A 17382-nucleotide genomic window follows, 5' to 3' on the forward strand; every position below is an offset into this window, starting at 1 on the left:
TATTTTTAATAATTTGTATGTAAGTTTTGTGTGAGGGCTTGTGCCTGTGACTGCAGGTGCCATTTGAAGCCAGAAGAGGGAACTGGATCCCCTGAACTGCAGGTTGTTGTCAGCCACCTGGTGTGGGTGCTGGGAATCCCACTCAGATCTCTGGAAGAGCACTAGACACTCTTAATGTCAGAGCCTTCTCTCCAGCCCATGTGTAATTTTAAAAAGACCGATCTTATGTTTCTAAGCTCTCTATCGCCCATACGCCTGCATGACAGAAGAGAGCATCAGACCGAAGAGGCATCAGATCTCATTGCAGATGGTTGTGAGCTACCTTGTGGGTGCTGGGAATTGAACTCAGGACCTTTGCATGAGCAGCCAGTGCTGTTAACCTCTAAGACACCTCTCCAGCTTCCACATATAATAATAATAGTAATAAAACCTCATTCATTTTGCTGACACGATGAATTACACCTATAGGTTTGCATGTGTTGAATCATAATTGCAAACCTGGAGGGAAGCCAACTTGACAGCAGTGAATAACCTTTTAGATATGCTGTTGTTAAGAGTTTTTGTATCTAATAATATAAATGTATATGTAAAAAATAAAAAATCAATTAAAAAGATGTTTTGTCTCTATATTCTTCAAGAATATTGGTCAATAGCTGGCGTGTCCTTCCATAAGGGGGAAATAGAGTAAGTTTGGGAGAGCTCCCTACCTTTCAATTCTAGGAATGGTTTTGAGAAGACTTGGTGTTTGTCCTTTCAGACCTGTGATCCTGTTGAGACTCCTGGCCCAGAGATTCTATAACTTTTCCTTCTTTCTCATCCTGAATTTTCTTTCCCCACCTTCAGCCCCTGAACCCCTTACCACAGTACTGAGACCCAAACACAGACCATGAGTTAGAAAGTCTATCAGAGCCCGGGAGATGCCCAGATTCATAGCATCCTCAGGGGCTGGGGAAGTGAGAGACATCACCGTCTGGTGAACACCCCCCCAAAATCTCCAGTAAGAGCTCACCTGGTTCCTTTTGCTCTCATCCTTATGCTTCTGAAACCCCCAGAAGTGGGAAGGCATCGGGATCACCTTCCCCCACCCCGATTCTTCCCTTTAGGGTTTATACCTTTTCTGTTGAACCAAAGGCACAGGTGAGTCTATTCTACCCAGTACCAGAGGTGCTTCATTTGTCGTCTCCAAGGTGAAGTAAGGTAAGGCGGGAATTTGATACCGACCTGTGTGACTGTGATTTAAATGGCCCTGAAACTTGAAGCTGTTCCAGAAAACGCCAAAGTGGCCAGGAAAATCAGTCTTTTCATTAAAATCCACCAAAACCACAGAAAGGCTATCATTGGCTAGGTTCCCAGGCCACCTAAACTGGCTGGGAGGTGGGGAGACAAACTCCGCCCAAGCTCTGAGTGGCTAGATTTGCCTCTGGGATCTTCTGGTCAACCCCCGAGTCCGCAAAGGATTCAAGAGGCAAGCTGCGTTCCTTAGCCCTACACCCTACACGGGATTGGGGTCCCGGTGCGAAGCACAAAGGCTAGAGTCCAAAGACTTTAAGCTAGGTAGAAGGGACATAGAGTCTTGGGGCCCGCTGGACTTCGCATCAATCAAAACCTTCGCGTCCAGAGCCGGGAGTCGGGGGTCCTCTCGCAGGGGCCACTGCAGCCCCTGCTCCTCGCCCCTGAGCAGCGTCGAAGAAGCGTGTTTCACCATGGCTGAAGCCACGGAGCCCCAAGAGGTCGCTCCGGGTCTCCAGGGACACCCCGAAGGTGCGGCGATTGAGGGACCAGGAGAACCTGAGGCTGCGGACCTGGAGGGGAGGGAAATAAGCGAGGGAGCCGCAGAAGCGCCCGGGGACCAGGGGGCGGGCGCAGAGGCCACAGCCTCCGGGAAGGAGGAAGGAGGCTGTACGCAGGACGGAGGGACCGGGGGAGCGCAGGCGCCGGACCCGCAGGCCAGCCCGGGGGCAGAGACGCCGAGCGCCCTGGGAGCTCAGGGTGAAGCTGAGGCTGCGGAGCGCGACTCTGAGGGCGCTACGGTCTCGCCAGGAGCAGAGGAGGCTCCAGGCGCCCAGCAGGTGCCAGAGATGAACTCGGGGCTAGATTCTCAGCACGAGACCCCCGAGGTCCCCGGGGGCGATCACAGGGAGCCGGAGGACCCCACGGCCTCAGAGGCGGGGGAAGGGGCAGAATCGGGTCTGGAAGCGCAGGGAGGCAGCGCACTAGGGTCGCAGATCATTACAGAAGCCCAGGGACCTGCAGGGGACAGTGTGGACACAGAGGCACCCGCAGGAGGGGCACAGGAGTCAGAAGGTGAGCCCCAGGGTGGAAGGGAAAGCAACCCTCAGCCCCAGGCTGAGGTGATTGAAGTCGCAGCCGCCGAGATAGGTGGGCACGATCCCGGGGAGCTAGCGGACGCTCCGGCCCCAAATGCCATGGGGGAAGCGGGACCCCCGGGAAAAGACGGGTCCCAGGAAGCAGCTACCGAGGAAGTGAGGGTAGATGCGGGCGAGAATGGGGACCAGGGCGGGCTCCAGGAGGAGACAGGAGAGGAAGAAGTGAGGCCAGAACCTCGGTTAGAGGGATCCTGTGAGGAGGAGGTCCAGGAGAAGCCTCTCGCCGGCAGCCTCGACGAAGAGGAAGCCAAATCCACCCGGCACGAGGAGTCCCTGTCGGAGCTCAGCAACCACGCAGCTGAGGAGCCCAGCGCCCAGGGTGGAGAAGAGCTGGAAAGAGTGAATGGGCGCAGGGAGAATGGCCCAGCATTGGAGGAGGGAGACCCGGGACAGGAGCACGACATTACCCTCTTTGTCAAGGTAAGTCTCGCCTGCACAGTCCTAGGACTGCCTTGTTATTTTAGGTCTAGGCCAATGCAGAACCAGCCAGAAGCAACAGCTAGATTTCAGAAGAATTAGGGCTGTGAACGCAGTTCAGTGGCAGGGCGGTTGCCCAGCACGTGGGAGAAGTCCACCCTCTTTACCGCAAAAAGTCTACACCATGCACCTGCCCTGTAAGGTTTGGAAGCCAGAGGTTGCTGGTGACACTCCTCTGTCCCTTGTTCTGAGCATCCTAACTGGCCCTTCTAGTCCCAAGGTTATTAAAGAATTAGGAGGAAAACAAAAAGTGACCAGCCTTACTGGTGTTCCCAAAAGATTTCTGCCAAAGGAGGCTTTAATCCTTGAAGTGAAAAAAATGTGAACAGGTAGGTTCAGTGTGAGAATCCCGAACTTAACTCCCAGAGGCCCAGTGTGGTCCAACATTTTCAGCTGGAGCTGAGAATGTGCGTTCAGGAGGACTAGAAGATCTTATGTGCTGCCCTATTTATTGAACGTTTTAAGATTTACTTAGGAAGAATTCAAGATGCTGGAGGCTCAGGAGCCATTTGTCTGTGTAGGTGTTCCTGGCCTCCCTTAGTCAAGAAGAAAGCCACGGTTTCATTTTTGAAAGACTCCTTAGACACACGAGGAGGAAGTTTTGAGTGTAAACAGGCGTTTTTACAAGGCTTACAAAAAAAAAAAAAAAAAAAAAAAAAAAAAAAAAAAAAGTGGACAAAGTCCAGCAGTGGCTCACACCAAGGCTTTGTTTTAAAAAAAGGGGGGGGGGAGTTCTTCCTGGGGACCTTTGGTCAGACCCCAGGAGGCTAGAGATAATTAGATGAAGAATGTGTTATGTGTTGGACCCTAATCCTTCAGAAATACTTCCAAGCTTATAGGAGCCACTTAGGTCTAAACCCCCTTGGCTGAGATTTTAATAAGCAAAAAGAAAAATGTTCCCAGGAGATTAACATCAGGATTTAAGCAAGTGTCTGGGTGGCTAGGACCTCCCTGTGTTTAACAGTGAGATGGTTCTCCGCTCTGGCACTTTTTAAGGACCCTATGAGAATACGAAAAGATAATGGAGTCCAGCTTCAAGCAGGCACAGCCCTAGGCTCCTCCTGCAGGAGCTGGGTGGCTCTGGGCTCTTCTCATGGGGGGTGGGGGGCGGGTTTGCACTGCTGTAGTCACAAGGCTGTGTGAGTCCAGCCAACCTGCTTGGCTTGCAGTTAAGAAGTGAACTGCAGCTTTCTGACTGTTCCCCTGCCCCATGCCTGACCCTCTTTAGTCTGTTTATTAAAGAGTTGCAGGTAAATCCAACTTCCTGGCCCAGGCACGAGCCAGGGAAATGATGAGACTTTTGAGTGAGACACTGGCCGCGGGGGTCTGGATCAAACCCTGGCGTTGCCACTTTGTTGCCACTAATTGTTTAATTTCACAATAGCATGGCCTTCTCCTGGAGGATTTTATGAAATCTCAAGACTAGATCATGTCAAGCCCCTGGAGTTATAGAGTCAGTTAGGGTGCTCTCTGCCGCCTCTGGCCCCTCCTTCTCCTTCAAGATAACAAACAGATCTCCCAACAGTGAGGTCAGGCAGCTTCTTAGGGCCACTTAAGGCCCGCCTCACTTTGATAAGGCATCTTGGTTTCTGCTGATTCAACTACCCATTCTCTGTGAAAAACAAAGAAGGAACAAAGACCCAGAAGCAGCAAACACGCAACAAGAAAGCTAAAACCCGCTGTTTCACCACGTCTTCTAGATTTGGAACATTGTGTTGGGAAAGCCGGGATGTTAGGTCAGATTTCCATCTTGTTACTGGTTCAGCCTCACCTGGGTTCTTCCGGGGCCTGCTTGCAGGTGGACTCTAGCCCACGTGCCCACACACTGACCAGCTGAAAGGCACGTGCTCGTGGTGGTTTTCCCGGCGCCCAGCTGACCTGTTGAGTCCCTGGACTTGTTATTTGAAGTCTGGCTTTCAGCAACCATCACGTTCTTCCAAGCCCTTTTCCCTTTTACTGTTTTTCTTATTTTCAACAAATAAATAAATTAGCTATACTATTTTACATATTTCTACATAAATTTATTTATTTATTATAATATGCTTTATATTATAACATAAGGTATCATGGATGCCAAATGGCATGCATGAATAGTAACCATAGCCTTAATTCAGCTTGTGATTTGGGCCATTTGGTAGATTGTGTCACTCATAATTATGAGATTCATCATGTTATTAATTTGTCATTTGTCTTAGTCTATGAATCTACAGAGATTTTTTTTTTCTTGTAAAGGAGCTAGGTCCATGTGCAGCAGGTCAAGGAAGACCCCCTTGAGTTTTGTGTCTCAACTTAATGGCTAATCATTAACTGATCATCTTTATTTTTCTTCCCTTAAAGAAGTATTAAGTAGATCACCAGATTATAGGCTGATCCCCAAATATATTTAGTAAGAGAGATGTTTTTCTTCTTTACTCAGGACTGGGAAAGGTAGCTTCACAATGGCACATGGTGGGGGTGGAGGTTAGGCAACAAGCAACTTAATACCCACAGTGGTTTAATTACCAGGGGAGTCTGGATCACAACACTGTTTCCTCAAATGCAGCCTGTGTTCTCTGAGGCAAGGTTAAGGCTAGGGGAGTCTGAGATATGCCTTTTCTGACAAATTTTACATGATTTAAAAAATCCTCCACCTGACCAGTGACTGACTCTTGGCTGGAGCCTAAGGATTTTAAGTTGTAACAGTTCACATTTAACTAGAGCATACAGGTATAACTGAGCCTGTGGGCTTGCATAGGCTATCAGATCTGGATTTTATTTTTTAAGTGAATCAAATTCAATGGAATAAAGAAAAACTCAAAGAAGACATGACTTTTTGGCTATGTCATCAGAAGTACCCAAAAATAAATAAGTTAATTAGAAGGCTGTAAAGTGTGGGTATATTACACAGCTGGACAGGACTATGCCAGGACCTGCTTCTTAAGAGACTACTGGTCGACCAGTAGGCTGTTGCTCCCTGAGCACATTCTCCCTGGAGAGAACATGTTGAGACCTGTTCTGTGGGGCTTTGTCTCTAGGGAGCCTCCAGGGGAGATGTTATTTTTCCAACAGTGTGAGTACTATGTGCTCTGAAGAGAAATGAGCAAGGATGCGCCCATATAATTTCAGTGCCCCCAAACAATGGTTTTCCCTGTTTGTTTTCTGATTATCTTATAAAACTGTATTGAAAAGGACAGACATAAAATCAGCAGTGTTGCTTAGCTGAGTGATAAAGAGGACGTGAGATTTTGCTCCCCTCCTGCAACTAGACACAGTGTGCATATGCGTACAGTGGTGGGCTGCAGGAGATGGCCAGCCACGCCCCTCACTAATCTGAACGAAGACAGGGACTACTTGTTTTGACCCTCCAACCTTGCCCTGCAGTGGGTTCAACCCCTCACCCCTCCCCCATTAAGTTCCTGCTCTCAGTGACAACGGGTAAATGCTCAGGTTGATAATGGCTGATGGTTTCAAGGTGACTAAGAGTGAGAAGCAAGCTCTACACACAATCCTACCCCCTAGGCCCCAGTCCAGCATTCCTTGGAAGAGAAATAAAGCTGTATTCCTCCTTGAGGGCATCTTGGCATTAGGGCTATGGATGCTGGGACTTGAGGTTCAGGCATACATTTTTTTTTCTACACCACCCGGTGCGCACATGCTGATGCTCTTGTCCCAAAGCCTTATGGGAGGAGTTGTGTCTCCTGCCCTTCAGCATGAGTCCTCCTCCTCACTTGAGGTCTCCTAGGGCCCAGATTTCACACATACACCCTTTCGCAGTGAGGCATGCTCAGCTGCCCCATCTCTGGGAGCCTCTGAAGACAAGAGACACATGCCACACTAAATCTTCTTAGTGTTTCTCCCTTTCATTCTAGTTGCACAGACAAGACCTAAGGATTGAAAGACCATATAAATCCCAAACTGTGGTCAAGCTGTGGGTGCAGGTGATGCGCTGGACCCCAGGAAAGTCGCTTAACTTGGGGTGCACAAAGTACTGTATTTGGGCACCGGGCTAGAATCAGAGAACATGCCAGTGCATGTTTTAGAAGCTCTAAGAGAAAGACATGAAGTCACTCTAACAAAATACTAGATGCTGTGCTATTTATAAAGCATAAAGGTTTATTTGGTTCATGGTTCTTGTGGCTGGGAGGTCCGAAAGCATGGTATTTGCTTCTGTTTGGCTGTCATAACACGTCAGAGGTGTCGCTGCACGGTCAAGAACCGATCTAGCTAAAGTCTCTCTCTACTTCACCAGTGTTGTCATGACTACCCCACCCTCATTTAACCCTCACTGCTTCGAAGGTTCCCTTCTCCACCTACTACCAACATGTGAATCTGGAGACTAAAAACTCAGCACTTGAAATTTGGGGGTCACGTTGATATGTAGAAAACAGCAAGTCCAAGACGGTCCTTGTCCTCTCAGAACTTATTATATAACATGGAGGACAGATACCCAGCAAGGCTATACACTATGCAGGCGATGTAGCTTGGAGGACAGGCACTAAACAGGTGCTAGACGCTATGATGCAGCATGGGGGTTGGGTACTAAGGCTATATGTTATGCAGATGATATAGCTTGGAGGGCGGATACTAAGCACCGCTATATACTATCCAGATGGCACATCGCCCCTGGGCTGGAGGCTGACATGTAAAAGACTTGTTAGTTGTTGCTTTCCCTCTCTCAGCCCTTAGCACATCACTAAGCACATGATGACACACAGGGAATGCTGGTGTGAGGGGAAGGAGGTGCGAGGCTGGAAGGAGAGGTGCAGGACCGGAAGACACAGCTGTCCCTACTAAACAGCTACCTATTTCATTATGTTTGGATAGACACGACCATTTCTGCTCCACAGGTAACAGGCACCCTGGTAATCCCCAGGACAAATTCCTCAAGTTTTTCTAAAGTGAGCAGCTGGGTCGATCCTGCAAAATTGGGGCAGAGCTGACCGTGGCCACTGATGTTGACGCTCCAAGAGGAGTGTCATCCGTTGCAGCTATAAGGGGCTAAAAACAGGCTCCTTTTTTTCCTTATACACGAAATGGGATGCGGCAGTTGCCACTGTCACCAAAGAGTCTGATACTCCATGTCCCTTCTCCCTTTGTTGTAGAAAGATGGCCTCTTCCACCTGCATCAGACCTTCACCAGAGAGGTCAGACACAAGGTTGGCAGCCTTCTCCTCAGGCCCATTCCTTATTTCTTTTACCCGGAAGCAGATTTCCCCTCTGTCCTGTTGGCTAAAGCTATCTAATGGGCCCCTCCCGCTCCAGACCTTACCGAGGAGGCTCAGGGCCGTGAGGTAACAAGTTGGTTTAGTATCTGTACATCTGAAACCTAAGACTAGCTGATTCACTTCTAGGTGGTTGAAAATATCAAAAGAAGAAGATATTCTAGGGCCTGTGAGAAGCAGGTGAAGGAGGGGTTCAGCACCCATAAAGGTTTCCAGAGCTGGCTATCATATTCCCACATTCCCTGTTTATAGCTAGTACTTAGTGAGAACAGAATTGCGTAGATCTCAAAGCCTAAAATATTAACTGTTGTGTCCTTTAAGAAGACATTTGCTGGCTCCTAGCAACACCAACTCTGGGACAGTGCCTGAGGCAGACACGTTGCTGTCTACACAAAGCTGGGCTTTGGTTCAGACAGAGAAAATAGACTAGCCTGTGCATAATAAAGGACCCCAGTTTCTACCAGAGTGAGCAGGAAATGCTTAAGACACCAAGCATCTTCTGTAGTGTTAGAAATTCATTTTCTGTGCAGAGTCCATAGTTTTGATTTCAGTAACATCGAAATAAAATGGTAGTCTATGTGTATCGTCCATGAAATGTGCTCTGCATTTTTTGGAAAGATAAACATTAGTATAAGGATAAGTAAACATTAAATATGTAATATAATGAAAAACAAGCATGAGAATGAGCTTTCAAGCTTTTCACCCTAGGGATAACCATTACAGAGCATCCAGAGACAACTGTGCATACCAAATGTGCATGCAAAGCCTCTCAGTGTATTTGTTATTAATTGGTTCGTAGAATTATGCGAAGACTTAGAACTTTTAAGCTTAGAGTTTAAGTTCAGAGTTACTTGGGCACAGGAATTTTTGATGGAGGCAGAGAATCTCCTTCCAAGATGGTTGATCCACTTCCTCCTTCCAAGATGGCTGACTCACTTCCTCCTTCCAAGATGGCTGGCCCACTTCCTCCTTCCAAGATGGCTAACCCCACTGGCTTCTCCATGGGAGGTTCAGCTCTTCACCATGTGGGATTCTGTTGTTCCCTGTTAGTGTCTTCCAGCCTGGTGTGTGTAGATTTCTAGAACAGGAATCTCAGGATAATCAAAGAAAAGGCCACTGTGTTGTGGCTGAGGATGTAGCTCGTTAGGCATGCTCACAGCCCTGGCTTTGATCGGTATCCCCACGTAAAGTAAATTGTGTGTGGTGACATACGCTTGTAATTCCAGTACTTGGGAGGCAGAGGCAGAGGACAGAAGTTCAAGGTCATCCTCCATTTTATACCAAGTTCCAGACCAGCTGGTGATATACCAAGAGTAACTTTTACGTTATTTTACTCATCGTCCTAGAGTTGGCAAGTTCACTTTTCAGAGAGAGTGGTGCTAGGCATCACCTTTTAAAGGGAAAGTTACAGTATTTGTGGATCTATGTTACAAATGTCAACTCTAGCCTTATTGTCTCTTACAAAAACTTGTCACCAGAAATAAATTGTTCACTTTGTTTTCATGTGCTAACATTTTCTTAGAAATCATTCTTTATGCTTAGTGCTCTGGTGGTGGTGTCCTCTAGAATCAATCCTTCATGCACGGATATGTAGAATGTAATAGCCCTTAATAATGTTCCTCCTCACAGATGCCCTGTGTCCCGTGGGCACTCTGCTTTCCCCAAGGCCTTCCCCACTCAGGTCCGGAGTTATCAAACACTTTGCATCTGAAAGGTGGAAAATGATGGCATTGCCGTTTAACCAAGGCTCTCTTTTGGATGCAGATGGCTGCGGATGTCTGCGGGCGCTTTCCTGTCTGAAACCTCCAGCCTCCTGCTTCCTGGGGCTGATTCTTATAGGTCCTTTGTCTGATTTTGGTCTTATTCTTTCTGATTTTTGTCCTAAAGGAATTAGACCTTTGTCTGTCTCCTATGTTCTTTTGAGGGGTTGTGTTGGCTGTGGTGCTGGGGTGACTCATTCTCTTGGTAATTTCTTGTCATTGGTGCTTAGTAATCAGAGTGTAGGCTGGGGCTGTACGCTGGCTTGCTGTCTCTCACTTCATTTGCTGTGATATTTAAATGGCCTCTGGTGTGTTGTGTTCATAACTTCCTAAAAGCCGATGTGTTCCCTCTTGCACCCCTGCATTCCCCTTTTGGCTTTAATTATTGGAAACTTTTGACAAGCAGAGGGGGAGGGGTTGGGGCGGTGGGTGTGGGGAAGCAGGGTCATCCTGCTGAGGGCTTGAGGTTTGCGCTTTGCTGTCCTTCTTCTGGACAGCGGACTGCAGCTCAGCAGGAAGAGTTCACTGTGTCTTTTCACCGGGGTCCTGAGCCTTGTCCCCAGCAGGACTGCTATGGCATCTCAGGCTGCAGAAGGGCGAAGGGATGGGATGAGGAATCAGAGCAGGACAACTGTCGTTCCCATCCTGGCCTGAGGCACGCACAGTGTTCTGTCTGATGTGACCCTGGAGAAATGGGCAGGGTACTGGGTGCGTCACAGCCATCGTGTGCAGGGACAAAGGTGTTATTGGTCTGCAGATGTGGAAAAGTAATCCTTTTTCTGGTGCCTTTGGTGTCAGGACCTCAGCGGTGAGTTCAAAGAAAGCTGGGAAGATGTAATCTCTCCCTCAGCTTTGTTTTCTTTGTTTGAGTTCCCAGCTGAAGGCCTTTCTTCTATTCTGAGTAATCAGTCGGGATTAAGTGTTAGGTTGCGGTCAATGGCTTCTTGGCATCATTTGGCCCTCCAAACAGAACTCAATCCTTAAGGAAACTCAAAAGTGGTAGCGATCAGATACAAGGGGCCAGTTTTTGTTCACGGACATTGTAACCTATCTATTATGAGTTGTAAGTGGCAGCCGTGATGGAAGATTTGCTGTAGCTACTGGGGTTGCTAAGGTGGCTATGTAGCTCTTCCTGCCACTAGACTTAAGGACCCGACTCTACCGCTCTCAGGCACGGCTGACTGTGTCTGGTTTGTTCAAGCTCGTCAAGGACAGAGTCAAGGACTCTCATAGTATGGTGGACTAAATGTGACTCTGGATTCTGTGACGTGCAGGCCATGGACAAATAGGATTTGGTTTTCCTCCCTCTGAATTGGATTTGACCTTTATGACCCACATGATGACTGGTAGAATGTGATGCCTACCATGCTTGTGGTCCAGGTGCAGGCTTTGTTGTTTGTTTGTTTGTTTTTGGTTTCTTATTCAAGGAATTGAAACAAATGCTTGAACAGATTGCAAAAGTAGCAATGAAACTTTGTCACAGCAGACCACATAAGTGAGGGTACTCAAGGGCCACACTTACTGTTGGGGCTTCCCTTTATGGGGTTTAAGAGAAGCAGGAATTTGGTTGCTAAGGGGCATATTATGGGTAGTTCTGTAATTTGATTCATGGTCTTGGATTATGTAAACCTTTGCTTACGATACACGTGTCTTCCCAAGATGAGTCTGGTTTTAATCATATGCATGTCCAATTATGCATTAGCATAAGACAAATCAGCATAAAGCAAATAGGAGACCCCCCCAAAGGTTCACCCAGGTAGCGTAGTCTGCCTTGTTACACACACGCACACACACACACACACACACACACACACACACACACACACACACACCTCCAAGCCAGTCCAGGTTAGGTCAGCCCATTGTCTGTAGTTCCCATGGCTGTTTTAACAATGTTTTGAATAGAAACGGAGCATTACTGAGGGCCTGCCAAGGGAGCAACTTACTTCCAAAGTTAAAGCAAACATACATGTAGCTCGGTGCAGGTGTAGCTCAATTCAGGTGGGGAATCCTAGGTGGCTAACAGGCTTCCGGGCACATTCTTCACAGAGAGGTGTGTGCATTATGTACAGGCAAGGATCTAAGCCTGCTGCGTGCACATTACCGGGAGACGGCTGTATAATAGCCCAAGCCGAGTCCAGCCCCAGGTTGCTGTCTCCATGTTTGTTTTTCCCGTATGTGCCACATCCCTTCTGCTCAGTCACTGATGACATTGAGGTCACCAGGCTGGAGGCCCCCCATCAAGTTTTCCACCTGATGGTCCCAGCTGAGCCCAGCCTCACGACCATGTCCACAAGATGCCGGGCCCCCGTGTGACACTATGTTTCCATTCCCACAACTAGCCCATGCACCACTGAACACAGAGTGGCTTTATCACTGCTGCGTGGTGTGCGAGCATCAGCTGGAAAAGATGTGTGTAATTGACCTGAGAGGGCTGGGGAGAAGGCTGTGCAAGGCTGGCTACCCGAGTTGAACGTCTGGGTCCCACAAGGGGGCAGGAGAGAGCAGACTCCAGGGAACTGCGCATGCGCGCGCGTAGACACACACACACACACACACACACACACACACACACACACACACACACACACACACACACACACACACACACTATTTCTAAAATATCACAACATATAACAGAGCAATCACTTTAGATTGCTAATTCTGGGATAGTCAATCACGTGGCAATTGGCAATCGGTACATGTAAGCTCATATCGTTTTTTTTTAGGCTGGCTAAACATAGGCAGCTCAGAGGGAGGCCCAGATGTGTGTGTGTGTGTGTGTGTGTGTGTGTGTGTGTGTGTGTGTATGCACGTGCGCGCAGGGGATGGAGTGGGCAAGGGCAGTAGCAGGCAGGTGTGCTGGGAGGTGGCTCACTGTCACTCTCAGCCTTTCTGTTTGGTTTCTGCATATTTTCCCCCTGGAGTCAGTTTAGGGGTTGAAATACCCTGTCAGTCAAGAACGCAGAGCACAGGGTGTGTACCAGTGGGCTGGGGTGTTAAGCAGGCTTTTGGAACAAGGTGTTCCTTTGTTGTAATAATTCCTTGTGAGAATTTACAAGGAAATAAGCTCTTCATCTCCATGTAAAAGCTCCGGCTGGTCTTGGGCCATATTATTAACTAAGGATTAAAAATAGCCCTGCATTTTTCCAAGCTTAATTCATATAAGGGGGGAAATGTCATGGGACATTTGACTTGTTCATGGACTTCTCAGGACTTGATCTTCCTTACACACCAGCATCACCAAGCACTTGAAAGCTGAAAGCTGTGTGGTTAGGTAATTAAGCTATGTGGGTCAGCACCTTGATCTCGCTAATAATAAATTAATTGTTACAACAGTTGACAAGAATACATGCTGTAAACAGCTTTGAATATGTTTAGGATTAGGAGGCTGTTTGAAAAGGTCTGAGTTTCACAGTCTTGAAGTCTAAAGTGTATTTAGGAGTGTGGCAGGGGGAGCAGTGGTGAGTTCCGAATTAGAGAGAAGGGGGCTTTCGTCCTAATAGAGCAGAATTCCCAGGGAACCTGTGGATACATCTGACCAACAGTGAACAGACAATACACATGGCTCCCACCCTACAGGGCTGACAGCCTTGTTAACAGCTCACTGGGCAGACTTTTATTTGAGAGGGAAAACATAACACTCCATTTTTTTTTTTTCCTAAAATAAAATCATTTCACTTAGGATAGTTTCTTTTCCCTTTATGGTCTTGAGAGAAATCTGACCCATAATATTGGTGTGGTGGGATTGTCAAACAGGATGGCAAACAGTACGGAGGGTGTGGACTCAGACCACCACAGCCTGCCCCCTCAGGGTGGCCTGTGCCCACCCAGCTAGCTACTAGCTTTTTACTCTGCAAGGAGCCTCATCTCTGCCTCTGGGTTTGGTTGTTCCTTGCCATCCTAGTTGGTTTTCTTTTGCTGCACTAGAGGGACCCAGAGCTAACTGGTTTCTGTTAGTGCCCCTCCCCCAACAATCCCTCTTCCTAAAGAAGCCAGAGGCTTTCCAAGGTGCTCTGCAGACATCTTTCTGTGTCACACCTGTCCTCTCCTTTCTCAACTTCAGGGTGGCCTCCTCGGGTCACCCCAATGGTCTCATGCTGTCCCAGACTGAGAAGGGGCTAAGGCAGGGAACTCCTCATTTGCTGGCACAAACCGTGAAGGATGATGGGAGATGGATTATGCTGAAGCAAGCAAAGCTATAGTGGAGGGTCCAGGGAGGGAGAGGAGGGGGCTGGGTGGTGGGCCTGTCAACAATAATGCCACGGAGCCTGTCACCATCACTCTGCAAGAGAGAATCAGAGACAGATTCTGAGGTCCATGATGCCGGCGTCTCTCCAGAGCCCTTTACTTATGTCATGGCCCCTGCAATGGTGTCCTTGTCCCGTCCAGCAGTGGTGACTTTGGTTGGTGAATATTCTAGCTGGGCTCCCATGCTTCTACCTCACGTTGCCTGGTCCCCTCTTCAGAGGTTTACGCGAGTTGGACTACCTAGGCTCGGTAGGACCTCCTTGACCAATTCTGGGCATTGATGCAAAAGTTGTTTCTTTGGACCTTGTCAAAGAAAACCACTCTCTATAGGATTGCCTCCATGGAAATGGCCAATCTGTGAGCTCCACTCACTGCACTCATATTGGGTTACAGAGCCTTTGCTAGGGGCTTGTCTCCTCCTCCGGGGCATCCGTGGCTATTTCAGTGTGGGAGTGCTGAAGCCTTCAGGACTATAAACCTAGGGCACACCTTGCATTGGGTGATTAGCTTTTGGGTTTGAACTAGGGTCTTCGTGCTTGAGTCTTCAGTGCTTGGCTGACCGAACTGTCTCCCCATATCTCATATTTTCTGAGTATATTTGCTTTCCTTGAACCAACTTATGGATGAGATAGGGCAAAGCCATGCCCACTTCAGTTCTCTCTTCTTGTGACGCCCTATGAGGGCAGGCAGAGCTACCCGGAGGCTCCTGGAGACGGCAACCATGGGTTGGACACATGGGTGAGCAGAGTCCTGCTTGGGTGTGCTTCCCAGCTTCTGCGGTAAGAGCACAGCACTGTGGGATAACTGCCTGTGCAGCAGCCTCCTGAGTAAGATGCCATCCAATCACAGCCAGGTGTCCACCATATCCCATTTCCCTCTTGGAAAAGACTCCATGTCTTTCCCTGTGAGAATATCTGCTGTTAGTGTATTTCAAAATATTTGCAAGTTACTCTGTACATGAAGGGAGGTCTTCCCACTTTCTCCAAATTCCAGTTTTCTAAGACTTTTTAAAGAATAAAAATAAGTGGAAATAATGTCAATTCTTGGGAAGTAGACTCACCTAGGTTGGAGTCAGGATAGGAGACAGGTTTAGAAAACACCAGGCCTCTCACTGCATGGTGTCATGTCTGTTTGCATGTGGAAGTCAAGGTGACTCACTGCCCTGACACTAGGCAGCTATGATGGTTGTGTAGTGTGCAAGAAATTAGGGATCTGGATCTCTGGACACCAATCATGCTAGCTTGCTTTGAAGATGTGAGTCTTTGTATGGTTGTCTTCATGGCTGGGTTTTGGGCAATGGCGCCAAGCTGATCCCAGGCTGGGTAAAGGCTGGGGAATCCTGAGAGAGGGCCAACCCTTCTCCTCTTTTCCCAAGGATGAGGTGGGAAGGGGTCCAGTATCAGCCAAAGAAAGCATGTGACATCAAGACGACTTCCTTTTAGCTCAGCCAGTGTGTTGGCCTTGGCCAGCCGGTTGTGTTTCTCTTTGAGTAGCAAGCAGCTGATCCCACTGGGCCTTGGGCCAAGGCCTTTCTCCTTGTGTCCGTCAGGCAAGGCCAAAGTTGGAAATGGGGGAGGATTAAAGCTTCCAGATAATTCTGTATCATCTGAAGTATCCTGAAATGCTCCATTTGAACTGTCAACACCTATAGGGTGGTGCTGTCTTGGCTGACAAAGGACTCTGAAGTTTTGTGTATTGATCTGTCTGGCCCAGAACCCTTGAGATGTGCAAGGATTTAACTATTGAAAGATGTCAAGTGACACTTGACTGTTAATAGTGGAAGAACACCCCTTTGGGATGGAGTTCTAACAACATTTTGTAAAAATCATGACTGTAACTTCCTGCTTTGAAAGCCTACTGTCACCTTCTGGTATATTCTATATGACTTGACCTTACACGCACCTGTTTAGCCTGTCCCCTCTCACCACAGAGCTACAGCCTGGTTTGCTCCTCTTGGTTTAGTCAAACAGGCTTATTTTAAAGTCTCTGAATGTCAGGAGACCTGAGGAGGTTGACAGAGCCTGGGGTTCTGAAGCATGAAGCTAAGGTAGGCTTGACAAATTTGCACTGACTAGAACCCCACCTCACACTGACACTGACCAAGCTTGTGGTCCCATTGTGTCTTATGCTGTGACTTCTGACTTCTTTATAAATATTTTGTTGACACTCAGAGATGTTGTTGTTGTTGTTATTTTGCTGTTGTTGTTGTTGCTGTTGTTATCATCATCATCATCAAAGTTCTTCCACCAAGAAAGCCAAGTTCGGGATAAACTAATTACCCAATTGACTTGACATAGCTCTTGTTCTATCTGTTAAAACGAAACGAGACTAGTCAAAGAGCACAGCACTCATGAACCTCACCAAGAACTTCAATTTGGGAACAGACAAGCTTCACCTCTGGGGCTGCTGTGCCTGGTGTTGAATTGGTACATGGTCTCAAAATGCCACCGCACGATTTGAACAGAGATCTGACAAGTGTGTCTAGTGAGTGGAGCTTATAAAGAAGGGTCAAAAGTGTTCGCTGGGTTTCCCCGCTCCTCAGCATCTGTGAAGAGGGGCTGCCTGTATGAAGGTGCAGAGGGGTTCCTCAAATGGACCTGTTTGCTGTACGTATGAAGAAACCCACAGAGAGAGTCCCCCTCACAGGGCCACCAGCGTTCTCTAAGTCAGACCTGTGGAGAGCTGCCACTCTGAAGGACCATCAACTTTTTTTTTCTAGATAGTTCTCTGAGAGTTGGGCTTGCAAGCCAGGTTATAGACACATGTTTTAGGAAGACTTTTGAATCTTCTCACACATTTCATCATGTGAGTGGCCAATGCTTCCTACACAGACAGTTAACCACAGAGCACTGGTTTCTGCCATCTTTTCATATTAAAAAGAAAGTGACAGGGAACCTGCACTGGCCCCAGCCTCTATCACAGGATTCTTCTTTTAAGAGCCCTTAAGAGATTTCCGCCGGGCGTGGTGGCACACGCCTTTAATCCCAGCACTCAGGAGGCACAGTTGTGAGTTCGAGGCCAGCCTGGTCTACAAAGTGAGTCCAGGATGGCCAAGGCTACACAGAGAAACCCTGTCTCGAAAAACCAAAAAAATAAATAAAGAAAGGAAGAAAGAAAGAAAAAAGAGATTTCTGGTTTACAGAGGAACAAAAGTTGCTACAGAGTTGCCAGCTCCCAGCAGCAAAGAGCCTCATACATTGGCTGCTACCATCAACCTGAGCGAGCATCTTTTCCGGCTCCTGGACCCTTCCCCTTCGTTAATAAGTAGCTCTAGCCTCTAGTCTCTGTAGCACTTACAAACCTCAC

General features: G+C 47.9%; 1 protein-coding gene across 1 annotated transcript in view; it reads left to right on the plus strand.

Moving 5' to 3' along the window:
* Positions 1 to 1537: 1537 nt before the first annotated feature.
* Clic6 (chloride intracellular channel 6) overlaps positions 1538 to 17382 on the plus strand; it is a 34497-nt gene continuing 18652 nt past the window's right edge. The window contains exon 1 of the mRNA XM_051150271.1: positions 1538 to 2807. Within this exon, the coding sequence (XP_051006228.1) occupies positions 1704 to 2807 (1104 nt within the window). The 5' untranslated portion in view covers positions 1538 to 1703. The remainder of the gene's footprint in view (positions 2808 to 17382) is intronic.

This window comes from Acomys russatus, chromosome 8 (genome assembly GCF_903995435.1).
Source record: "Acomys russatus chromosome 8, mAcoRus1.1, whole genome shotgun sequence".
Lineage (NCBI taxonomy): Eukaryota > Metazoa > Chordata > Mammalia > Rodentia > Muridae > Acomys > Acomys russatus.